The sequence below is a fragment of the Canis lupus genome, chromosome 17 (assembly GCF_011100685.1).
Source record: "Canis lupus familiaris isolate Mischka breed German Shepherd chromosome 17, alternate assembly UU_Cfam_GSD_1.0, whole genome shotgun sequence".
NCBI classification, from domain to species: Eukaryota; Metazoa; Chordata; class Mammalia; order Carnivora; family Canidae; genus Canis; species Canis lupus.
The window spans coordinates 53265492-53277211 of NC_049238.1; the positions used below are offsets into that span (position 1 = coordinate 53265492).

General features: G+C 46.6%; 1 protein-coding gene across 3 annotated transcripts in view; it reads right to left on the reverse strand.

Moving 5' to 3' along the window:
* Positions 1-11235, reverse strand: part of TSPAN2 (tetraspanin 2) — a 55154-nt gene extending 43919 nt beyond the window's left edge. For 2 of the 3 annotated variants that reach the window (XM_038561857.1, XM_038561856.1), the window contains exon 1: positions 5083-5227. In XM_038561857.1, coding sequence (XP_038417785.1) covers positions 5083-5151 — 69 coding nt within the window. In that variant the 5' untranslated portion in view covers positions 5152-5227. Of the gene's footprint in view, positions 1-5082; positions 5228-11076 lie in introns of those variants that run through there. The other variant, XM_038561855.1, reaches the window with a different exon arrangement.
* Positions 11236-11720: the final 485 nt, after the last annotated feature.

The window sequence follows — 11720 nt, forward strand, 5'->3', positions numbered from 1 at the left end:
CTAGTTAGTAAATAACACAGACAAGAATCAATCCAGGCAGTGCAATGTCAGTATCCACCTTCCCGGCTTCAAGTTCCTGGATTTGGATGGTCATCCTGTCTAGACCTGTCTGCTGGACTGCTGGCATTCTATCTCTAACCTTGCACAATGGCCCCTATCACAGACTTGTGGCCCCTTCCGGCAATGCCAGGCCCCTCTCATCCATTTAGGGGAGGCCGGCCTCTACCGCTGTCTTCTCACCTTGACAGAAATCAGAAACAAAGACTATCCTCCAAGAAGACCAAGAAAATTCTTGTCTGCCTTCTGGGGTGGTCTAGCTTTTGGGTGGATCCCAAAGAAAGTTAAAAAAAAAAAAAAAAAAAAAAAACACAAAACAGTGTTCCAGACAGGTGGTAGCTCTAAAATTACTGTTTGAAAGAAGTTTGACAAAGAGGAGGAGGCCACCTGGTTAAGCCGCAGCAGTGCCAAACATCTTTCACTCCCAAGCTCAAGGGACACAGTCTTTCCCAACAGTACCTGCTAGGCATCACTGACTGAACCTCCAAAGCTGCATGAATACTGGTGAGAAGGAAAGTAGAGAAACTTCAGACAAGCCATATATGGCATGTGACTTTCAACAATGAACGGCCCTGCTTCCTGTCGGTCGCTATCACTGAGTTGCTCAGTACAGCACAATGATAGGAAAACGCTGAGCGTACAACAATAAGGCAAGGAATAAACAGTGCCTAGGTTTTTCTTTAAACCAACATATGTGGCTTGGTGTACTGTGGTGTTTTATTTATATTGCTATGCAACAGAAGAAAAAAAAATAAAGGTGATTTCAGTGAGAGGCATGGGCATATGCTGTGCTATCTGACTGCAGTGTCCGAATTTAGACATGACAGATGTTGGGAGGGGTTCCATGGCAGACATCAACCATGATAACAGAAGTGAATTTAGTGGGGTTCAGGGCTAGGCTCTGCTTTTGTTTTTAAAAATGTAGTGGTGAATACAGTCAGCCAGGCAGTGTGCTGGCTCTGGCAGGATCTAGCTGAATGTTTATAAAATCAGAGTAGCCTAGGGAAACTTACTGAAACCAAGCTGCCAGAGGAGGCTGCAAATGGATTTGTCAAATTGGAGATCACAGAACACACTTGCCCCCTACCTCCTTGCCTGCCTTCTGGTAAGTTCCTGATAGGAAAGACAGTGTGGTCACCAAAGGGCACAAATTGCAGATCACAGAACACACCCGCCCCCACCTCCTCGCCTGCCTTCTGGTGAGTTTCTGATAGGGAAGAGAGTGTGGTCACCGGTCACTGAGGGGGACCTTATCTCAGAAGGGCAGGCACCCGAGCATGTGAAGGTGTGAGTGAATATGACACTTGAAGTCACAGCTGCAGCCTCATCTGCAGCCCCCATCCTTTGCCCCTTCCCCAAACTTTTCATGAACCCCTCCAGCCAGGAAAAACAACTTCAGAAACTAGGGTGAGGCCTTTCTGGAATCAGGTTCCCTCAGTTACAGAGAAGGTGGATATCTAAATAACTTATCCCAAATAATCACTTTCCCCTAAATCATTATGTGTCAGTTTCCATTAGCCCTTTCCTGTGGTGCTGCCCATCTACTCTCCCATGGAGGTGAGAGAGGGGAAGGCCCCATACTTTCCTCCTGGGCTCAGTCTGGGCAAACAAAGAACAAATCAACAGGTAATGTGCAAGAAGAGATAGGATCAGTCCTCTAGATCATTGATCAACATTGATCATTGGGGCAAATTGGGAAGGTCATTTGTACCAAGTGCTCTAACGTGCAGATTCATTCACTCCACAGATATTTACTGAATGCCTCCTGTGTGCCCGGCTCTGTTCTAGGCACTGGAGATATAACTGTGAACATACAGAAAAAAAAAAACAAAAAAACAAAAAAACAAGCCTGCTCTCAGAGCATTCCAAGTTCTAGTGGGGAAAATTCACAGTGCAAACTGAGAGGGTAATGTGTCATCCTAAAACAAAGATAAGCTGCAGGTCACTTGGCAAATATATATGCTATTCCCCCAAATGAAGGGACCTGGGGGGGGGATCCCTGGGTGGCGCAGCGGTTTAGCGCCTGCCTTTGGCCCAGGGCGCGATCCTGGAGACCCTGGGATCGAATCCCACATCGGGCTCCCGGTGCATGGAGCCTGCTTCTCCCTCTGCCTGTGTCTCTGCCTCTCTCTCTCTCTCTCTCACTCTCTGATGACTATCATAAATAAATAAATTAATTAAAAAAATTTTTTTTAAAAAAAAGGGACCTGGGAAAGACAGCTAACTTTTACTGAATGCTCCTATGTGCAGGCACCAATAACGTTTTTTGAGCCCTTACTATGTACTAGATTCACAGGAAGATGAGGTCAGGCACTTTATACATTTCATTTTAATCCTCCTCACAACCCTGTTACCCCACTCGTACAGATGAGCAAACAGACACCTAGAAGTAAGAGTAACTTACTCGAGCACACCCTGGTTGGGATCTCTGCACTCAAGCCCAACCCCTGTGTCATACGGTAATCCCACCCAGCCTTGTGCTGCTCCTCTGCCGGTGGGTGGTGTGTCAGCCCCCTTGCCTTGCCCACCTTCATTCTACCAGTCTTGGGAAGTCCAGCTTAAACACCCTATTCTTCAGGACCAACTTTCCTGGCTCCTCACTCTTGCTATGATCCTTTCTCTGAACTCCTTTTTTTAGATTTATTTATTCCAGAGAGAGAAAGAGAGAGAGAAAGCGTGTGCACAAGGGAGAGGGGCAGGGAGAGGGAATCTCAAGCAGACTCCTCACTGAATGCTGAGCCCAAGTGGGGCTCAATCTTAGAACTCTAAGGTCATGACCTGAGCCAAAATCAAGAGTTGAACGCTTAACCAACTGAGCCACCCAGGCCCTCCAACTTTCTCTGCACTCCTTAATTAGATCATATATATAAAAGGTCATGTCTAACCCCAGTAGCTAACACATGGCAGACAGTCAAACATCGCTTTGTTCCCTCTGTTTCCCTTCTTTACTGTGCTTATGGCCAAAGTGTGACATTTGTCAGTTGATTATGTACTTATTAACTTGTTCTATATGCATTGGACTTGTTTTCTTAACAACATTAGCAGCTAACAGAACAGCATTTTACAGTTACAAGTTACATATATTTATATATTATAAATTATCTAATACTTATTTAATAACTGCTTAACAGTGGTTCTCAAACTTGAGCAAGCATCAGAATTACCTACAGGGCTTGCTAACACAGAGTTCCTGCTTCAGCAGGCTTAGCATGGAGCTGAGAATGTGCATTTCTGACAAGCTCCCAGGAGATGCTGATGCTCTTGTCCAGGAGCCACCCTCTGAGAACCACCACTTAGGAGTGTAATGTACCACAGTGCTTGGGACCACAGAGGCTGAGTCTGAGTCCCACCTCTGCCACATACTAGCTATGTGACCTTGGGCAAGTCAGCCTACGTGAGCCTGTTTCCTCATCTATAAAAATGGGGATAAAATATTATACACATGGGCACTGTTGTGAGGATTAAGTGTCATAATGAATGCAATGTGCTTAGCACTGTCCCTGACACATTGAAAACATTCAATAAATGCTCCCTATGATCCCTGGAAAGGCTGGCACAGCATCAGTCACTAAATAAGCACTGAGCCCAGCCTGAGAATTCCTTCTTAGACTGATTGAAAACTTGTTTTGAATTTGTAAGCAGTGAGAGCGAAGGGTGTCACCGAAGCATGACATCTAGAATTAACAGCTTTTAAAATTAAGCCAGACTATGAAAAAGCAGCACAACATAAAGGACCTTTAGAAATGTCCCTCCCTGTAGTATGCTGAATGTAAATGCCCTATGTACAAAAATCATGTGTGTTTTTAAAATTCAGGGGCTGTCTTTGGGGTGCCTCCTTCATACCTTCCCCTGCTGAAGGATGCTGAGCATGGCAAGTTGTCTTCTGAGACGTTAGAGTTCCTGGAGTCACCCAGGCATCTGGGCTAATGGGTTGGCAGACACAGGCAGAGCCCATCATTCAATAATTAATTAGTTGCAGTCATGGGAAGACAAACTCCCTGGAGCAGACAGACAGTCACCATCCTCCTCTCTCCTAGCTGTTTCAAAGCATCCAGGCCATTGCTGCTCCCCACTAGCCTTAGGAACCTGTTTCCCCAAAATAAGATTTATATTTTCCCCCAGGTTCTGACTGACAGTTTCCTGAGAAAACCCAGGAGGAATGTGCAGACAAGACAATTTTTAGACCTTGTCTTACAGTCCTCCAGGGCCTGAGACAGGGTATCCAGGGATCTAGGGATGGTCTGGCCCTAACCTTGTCCCAATAACATAGGAGACAAGGGGCATGGCCCTATCTCTCTGTGAACCGCTAATACGGGGAATGTTTGTTCAATGCAAAGTTGAATGAGATCATCTGTGGTGTTTAGCAGAGGCTGCGAGCTAGGGGCTGTGGGGAGATGCTGCTGCCCTTTGGAAGCCCCTATCTTCTCACCATCCCCTTGACAGAAAGAAGAGCACCACCGCCTCCTCCCAGCCCGCGGTACCTTCCTCTGACCCTCAGAATAAGGACGACACCTGCCCCCCCCCCCTACCATTTTCACTCCTACCCCCAATTTCCTTAAAGAAAACCCTCACCGCCAGGTGGTGTCCCCACACACGCCGTTTGGGGCACCGCCGCTGGCAGCCCCGCAGGGGCACAGGGGTTTCTCTCCCAGAGCCCAGGCCAGGCCCCGGCTGCAGCGGAAGGCAGGCGACGGGGGTGAGTGCCCCGGAGGGAGCGGGGGCCAGAGGGGCTGGTGTCCCCGCACCTGGAGTCACCAGCTGAGGCAGAGGCTCCTCAAAGGGAAGAGCCTCAAGGTGTCCCCCCTTCCCACCGGCTCTGTTGCTCCACCTCTCCCTCCCTCCATCCCTCTCCTCCCTCTTTGTCTGCCTCTTCCTCACCTCCGCCCTTCTGAACGCCCAGCCTTCTGGGGCCCGGCTCCGACGCCGCGGCGGCCAGCTCCCCGGGGACCCCCGCCCCGGCCCCGGCCCCGGCCCCGGCCCCCGCCCGGCCCCTCCCCTGCCCGGCCTGCCCGCTCCGGGTCTCACCCAGAAGAGCAGGTTGAAGCCGAGCAGCAGGTACTTGATGCACCGCAGGCCCCCGCGGAAGCGCCCCATGCTGCGGCCCCGGCGGCGGGATCCCGAGTCCCCAGGCCCGCGCTCGGAGCGCCCGGAGCGGCGGGAGCCGGCGGGGAGGGGGCGGAGCGCGAGGGCCCGGGGCGGGGCGGGGCCTCCGGGGCGGGGCGGGGCCGGCGGGGCGGGGCGGGGCGGGCCCCGGGGACCCCGAGAGGCTGGCGGGGGTGGGGGCGCAGAGCGGGCGGAGGTCCCGAGGCCGAAGGACGCGTCCGGGCTCTGTCCCCGCACGCGCGCGGGTCGGTGCCCCTGATGCGGGGCCCGGCGGGCGCAGCGCCCTCGGGGCTTCCGCGGGCAGCTGCTGGGAAGGGCGGTCCACTGGGGAGCCGAGACCCATTTAATCAGCGCCCTGCACAGAGACTCATTTGAGGCCTGCGGTGGCGGGAGGGAATGGGGACGCGGCCCCGGTGGCTATGGAAACCTAGGAAGTGGCCCGGGTAGCAGAGCGGAGCGGGGCCGGGGCCGCCCTGACGCCGGCAGCACCGTCGCGGAGCGCCCTTCTGGGGACCCTCCTTCCGTCCCCCCCGCGCCCTCGAACTCTTACCTTAATAGGGCAGAACTGGCGGAGGGCGCGGGATGCGGCTGCCCCGTGCGCTGGCGGCTGCTCCCCACCCTGCTCCGCTAGCCGGCGGGGGCGGGGGATGGGGAGTCCGTCCGACCCCTCGGGGCCCCCTGGATTCGGCTGATGGAAGGGCTTGGAAAATAATTCAAACCCCCTGGGATTAATTGTGGTGTGGAGATGAGAGAAAGGGGGCGGGTTTTGTTTTGCTCTGTTTTATTAAGTTAGGCTGCTGGCTGGAAAACCAGGCTCCCGCTCCCATTGACTAAGTGTCTGCAATATGTGGTGCCAGACGGCGTGGGGGCGACAAGAAGGTGTAAAATCCAGGGATTCTGTGCATTAATTCAGCAAAATTGTAAGTGCCAATTATAGGCCAACCATAGTAGCAAGCCCCAGGGACTCAACAATGAGGGGACAGTCAGGCCTGGTAGCATCATCTCCGGTGGTGGAGAGAGAGAGCTGTAAGCGCATAAATATGACAGGATGAGGAGGTTGGGTAAGGTGCTGGTCAGCACAGCCTGGCCCCACCTTACTGGACAGGGCAGACTTTACTGAGCACAGTGGGCCTCATCTGGTCTCCAAGAATGAGCCTGAGCACAGAATGAGCAGTCCAGGCAGATGGGACACAATGTGCACAGGGCCGGAGACACCGAAGACACCCCCCCCCCCCCGCCGCCCCCGTCCCCCAGAACTAAGAGAAATGTACTTAGCTCAAGTGCAGCAGACAGATGAGACTGGGGGCTGTTGTTTGGACAAAGATGCAAAACTACCCATGGGCCTCAGTTTCCTTATCTGCAACATGAAACTCATAGAACCTACTGCATCACATTGTAAAGATTAAGGAATTACGATTTGTAGAGTGCCTAGAACTGTGCCTGGCACAGAGTAAGTACTCCATAAAGCTTAGCTATTATCACATTGCACTCTATCAATCAACCAGTTTCTACCATATTGCCATCTTTGCCTCCATCTGTGTCTTTGGACATTTGTTTGAATATCTAATGAATTTTATTTATGAAAATGAGTAGAAGACAGAAAAATGAAAGTGCTGATTCTGGTGATAAATTTTAAATAGCGCAATAGAGAAAAAGATGGAAATCATTAGGTATGCAGAAAGAGGCAGATAGCTTCAATCGAACACTGTTCTAGATCTGTCATCTCTGCTCTATTATAAAGGAAAAGAACTAAAGAGTAGTATCTAGTACATTGTGGGTATTCAATAAATCTCTGAATCGAATGAACAACAATGATATTATACTTTAAATATATTGTTGAATTTTATGTTTCCCAGAAAAAAAATGCATTTAGAGATAATATAGTCTATAGTCCCTGGGAACAGAACCCCTAATATAACATATAAATCTATTGTTGTTGCTTACCACAATTTTAGCACAAATATACTAGAGACATGGTTGCCTGCCTAGCACAACAGGTTTAGATTTTGAGTATTGACTTGCCCAGATCCTCTCTCCATAAAGCTGTGTTCTAGGGGAGTTGATCCTTGACAGGGTTGAAGTACTCTAACTGATGACACATTTTCTTTCTTTTTCTTAATGGTTTGTTTGTTTGTTTATTACTTGAGAAATAGAGAGAGAGCACAGCAGGGGAGAGGGGAGGGGCAGAGGGAGGAGAGAAACAGACTCTCCACTGAACAGGGAGTATGATACAGGGCTCGATCCCAGGACCCAGGGATCATGACCTGAGCCCAAGGCAGATGCTTAACTGGCTGAGCCACCCAGGCGCTCCTAACTGATGACACATTTTGAAGAGGATATTATACAAAAGTGGGGAACTACATTACATGACATACTGAGGAAGTAAGGCTTTAAACTCGGTATTATGCAAAGCCACACATAAGATCTAGGCAGGGGATAAGATGGGTAGATGTCTATTTTTAGAATGGTCAAGCTGGGGCCACACAGAGGATGGTTTGCAGTGAAGACTTGAGACTAAGAGGCTAAGAGTCATTCAGGGAAGAAATGAGATCCTGAACCAAGACAGTGGTAGTGGGTATAGGAAGGAGGCTCAGATTTGAGAGAGATTCAAAGACTGAGAAAAGATCAAGGCAGTGGATATGAGGAGTAGAGGAGAAAGAGAGGGAAGGATAATTCCTGGGCTCCTTGAGGAACTAGTCAGGTCCTGAACTGTTCACACAGAGAGGCAGTATAGGAGGTAGACTGGGTTTGGGGGAGAATGTTGCAGATACTGCAGGTGGGCTAACCCATCACCCAATCCTACAGCCAAGTTAGAGGATAGGGAAGTCAAGTATGGTATTTCCTGGTTTCCTGTGCAGCTAGGACAACAGCTCTGGTGGATGGGATTTATGTGGAAGTCTGCTAGGTGGCTTCTGGAAAAATATGAAGCTGTGTTGATAAAAGTTCTGTTGTCACTGGCATTCCTTCCTTCCCTTTCTTTCCTATCTTAAACTCAGACCTGATGCCTGGAGCTGTAGAAAACTTTGTGACTGGGAAGGAAGGCCAAGGGAATGGCAGACCTGCCAGCCAGGAGATTGTTGGAGCTATTGAACTGACACTAGCAGCTACCTACCTCCAGATCTCTTGTTATGTAAGAAAAATCACCCTTGTTTTGTTTGTTCTATCCTGTTACTTGTAGCTGATGATATTTCTAACTGACACAGGAAGACAATAAATTCTTATTTGGATTTGTTCAGTTTTAGATCTGATGGGAAATCCAGATGGAGCCGTCCAGGAGACAGATGGAAAGATGATTGGGATTCTGGAGAGAGGTTTGGGCTGTAAGTATGGGTTAGAGATTCATTAGCAAATGGTGATAATAGAAACTAATGGTCTCCAAACTTCTGCCCACACATCCTTTAAAGAATTATGATAAAATATATTCCTGTTGTACACTTTCCCCAATATTTTATTGTGAATATTTTCAAACATACAGAAAAGCTGAAATAATTGAGCAGTGAACAAGATATATATGCCACCCAGGTTCTACCTTAAATGTTTTGCTTTAGTTACGTTACTTATCTCTACATCTGTCCATTTGTCAATCTATCTTATTTTTTGTACATTTCCATATAAATTTTTGACGCCAAAACATTTCACTCCTGAATTTTCTAGCATGCATAACTTGGACGAGAGTACATATATTTGTTTACAGTTTTTTTTTCTTGAGATCAAATTTACCTCAATGAAATGTACGCATCTTAAGTACACCATTTGATGACTTTTGACAAATGCTTTTGCCTTTCTAACCCCAAGCTCTGTTAAAGTATAAAACATTACTATCACCCCAGAGAGTTCCCTTGAGCCCTTCTACAGTCTATGCCTTCATCTCTCCTGGAGGCCACCACTGTTCTGATTCTTTTTTCATGATAGATTAATTTTCCCTGTTCTGTAACATCATATAAATGGAATTGTACAGTATTTACCCTCAAATATTTTTAAGTTGGTGTGTAAAATTCCTTAACTTTTAAGTTTGCAAAAGATGTTGTTTCTATTGTATTTTAAATATTGACATTAAAAAAATGGAAAGCCACCTCATTTTAATGCATTGAGGAGAAACTTAGTGCTTGTGTGATCTGCTACCTGCCATCATCCTTTTTTTTTTTTTTAATGTATCAGGTTTAATGTTTGAAATGACAACATGAAATTTTTTATCAAGGCTTGCAGATGCCGATCTCTGTTTTTAAATATATAAATATGAGAAACTTAGTTCAAAATAAATTTTTACTGAGGTGCAATGGATGTAAAGCATTATATTAGTTTCAGGTGCACAGCATAAAGATTGGCTATTTGTACATATTTGTGGTCCATTTATTTTTTTTTAATGTTTTTTTTTTCTTCTAAATTTATGATAGTCAGAGAGAGAGAGGCAGAGACATAGGCAGAGGGAGAAGCAGGCTCCATGCACCAGGAGCCCAACATGGGATTCGATCCTGGGTCTCCAGGATCACGCCCTGGGCCAAAGGCAGGCACTAAACCACTGCACCACCCAGGGATCTCTTGTGGTCCATTTAAACAAAAGTATACATAGGCTCCTCTTTAACAGAGTAAAAGTTTGACATCTTTCCTTTTTCTCCTTAGTCTTGTAATTCCACTCCATCTTTTCCATGAAATGTAATCCTAAGGTAATTTTTATGCTTGGAAGATTTTTCTTGAGTCCCCCTCCATTTATACTTGTCCAAACAAATATAATTATATATTTATTAAAATTTTGCCTCCTAAGACCCTAACGCTCTAAGTGTTAATTAACTTATTCTAGCTTGAGTTATCATTAAAATTATTCTTAGCACACAATTGATTCCTGATTGAAATAACAATAGAGTTTAAATTCACAATTATTAAACATAAAAATAAAATAGTATTGGAGCTGCATCTCTTAACGAGATTGATGGGGCTGGGATTTTTTTTCTGTTAGTTCTTGTATTCATGGATGAATAATCCTTATTGCTAGAACAACACAGGGCTCAGCATAAATTCCCTCAATATTTTTTGTTGTTTTGATATTAATGCTGAGAAATGTTTATATTTTATTTTTCTAAAGATTTTATTTATTTATTCATGAGAGACATAGAGAGAGAGTGAGACAGAGACACAGTCAGAGGGGAGAGGCAGACTTCCCACTGAGCAGGGAGCCCGATGTGGGATTCTATACCAGGACCCTGGGATCATGACTTGGGCCGAAGGCAGACACTCAACCACTGAGCCACCCAGGTGCCCCGAGAAATGCTGTTTAGGTAAATAGTGGGTAAATAAATGGATGAGGATGGAAAAATTTGTTATAGAAATGCCAATCAGTTCTTTAAACCTCTTCTGAATTATAAACCCCAATTCACATATGGATGTATCCTCAAAACCTATCATCAACTGATCAATAAGCTGGCCACTCCATTTGATCTTTCTTTTTTTTTTTTAATTGAAAATAGAGTTGGAAGTCTTTTAACTTACAAGAGCATTTATTATCCATATTATAGTCATTCACTGAATTATCGTCACTGTAGATAGTCTCGGTATTTATGGCAATTTTTAAAAAATTGAAGTATAGTTGACACATACACAATATTACATTGCTTTCATGTGCACAGCGTAGTGATTTGACCAGTCTATACACTTGTGCTATGCTCACCACAAGTGTAGCTCCCCTCTGTCCCCATACAATGCTACTACAATGCCATTGGCTCTATTCCCTGTGCTGTACCTTTCATTTCCCTTGACTTATTCTCTCCATAGCTGGAAGCCTGGGTCTCCCATTCCCCTTCACCCATTTTGGTCATTCCCCTGCCCCCTTACCCTCTGGCAACCATCAGACTGTTTTCTCCTACAGCAGTTTTTCAGGTTGCTGGTCCAAAGATTTTTTCCTCAAACTCTGAAGAGACCTACCCTTCTTAGATTTAGGATGAGTGAGAAGAAGCTCATGAAGAAACATAGCTTGATCACAGGCGTATTCTCAGGCAGATTGACGCTAGGGAATGAATGCACATGGCAGTGGAGGTTCTGGAAATGGATTCTCTTGAAACTATTCATGTTGGAATCCCTTCTGGAAATATTTCTTACATTGCCAGGTGATGCATGCCCCAGAGATGAGATGGCTGCTCTAAGCCACGAAGAGTGGATGATATGGTCAGGGAGGAGGGGAAAAGTGTTGGGGATGGAAACTTTAAAATAACTACATTTGAAGAAGTGGGCGGAGGAGACATAGCACTCAAAGGAGACTGGTTGGAAATGACCGGAGAGGTAGGAGGAAAATCAGAAGAAAGTGATGTCATAGAGGCTGGTTGGGGGGTGGGGAGGGAAGGTCTGGGAGGAAGTTTCTGAATGGGAGGAAATAGCCACAGTGCAGGAACCTCAGCAGGAACCTCAGCAGGAATCTGTGAAGCCATGAGATAAGAGTTGATTGGATTTGGTGCTGTGGTAACTCAAGTAAGGGTAAGGGCTGCTTCAGAAGAGTGGTGGGTTGGGTGTGGAAGCTGGGCTGCAGTTTAGGGGTGAATGGGCAGCTGGGGAGTCACCCTAGTTGCTCTTCA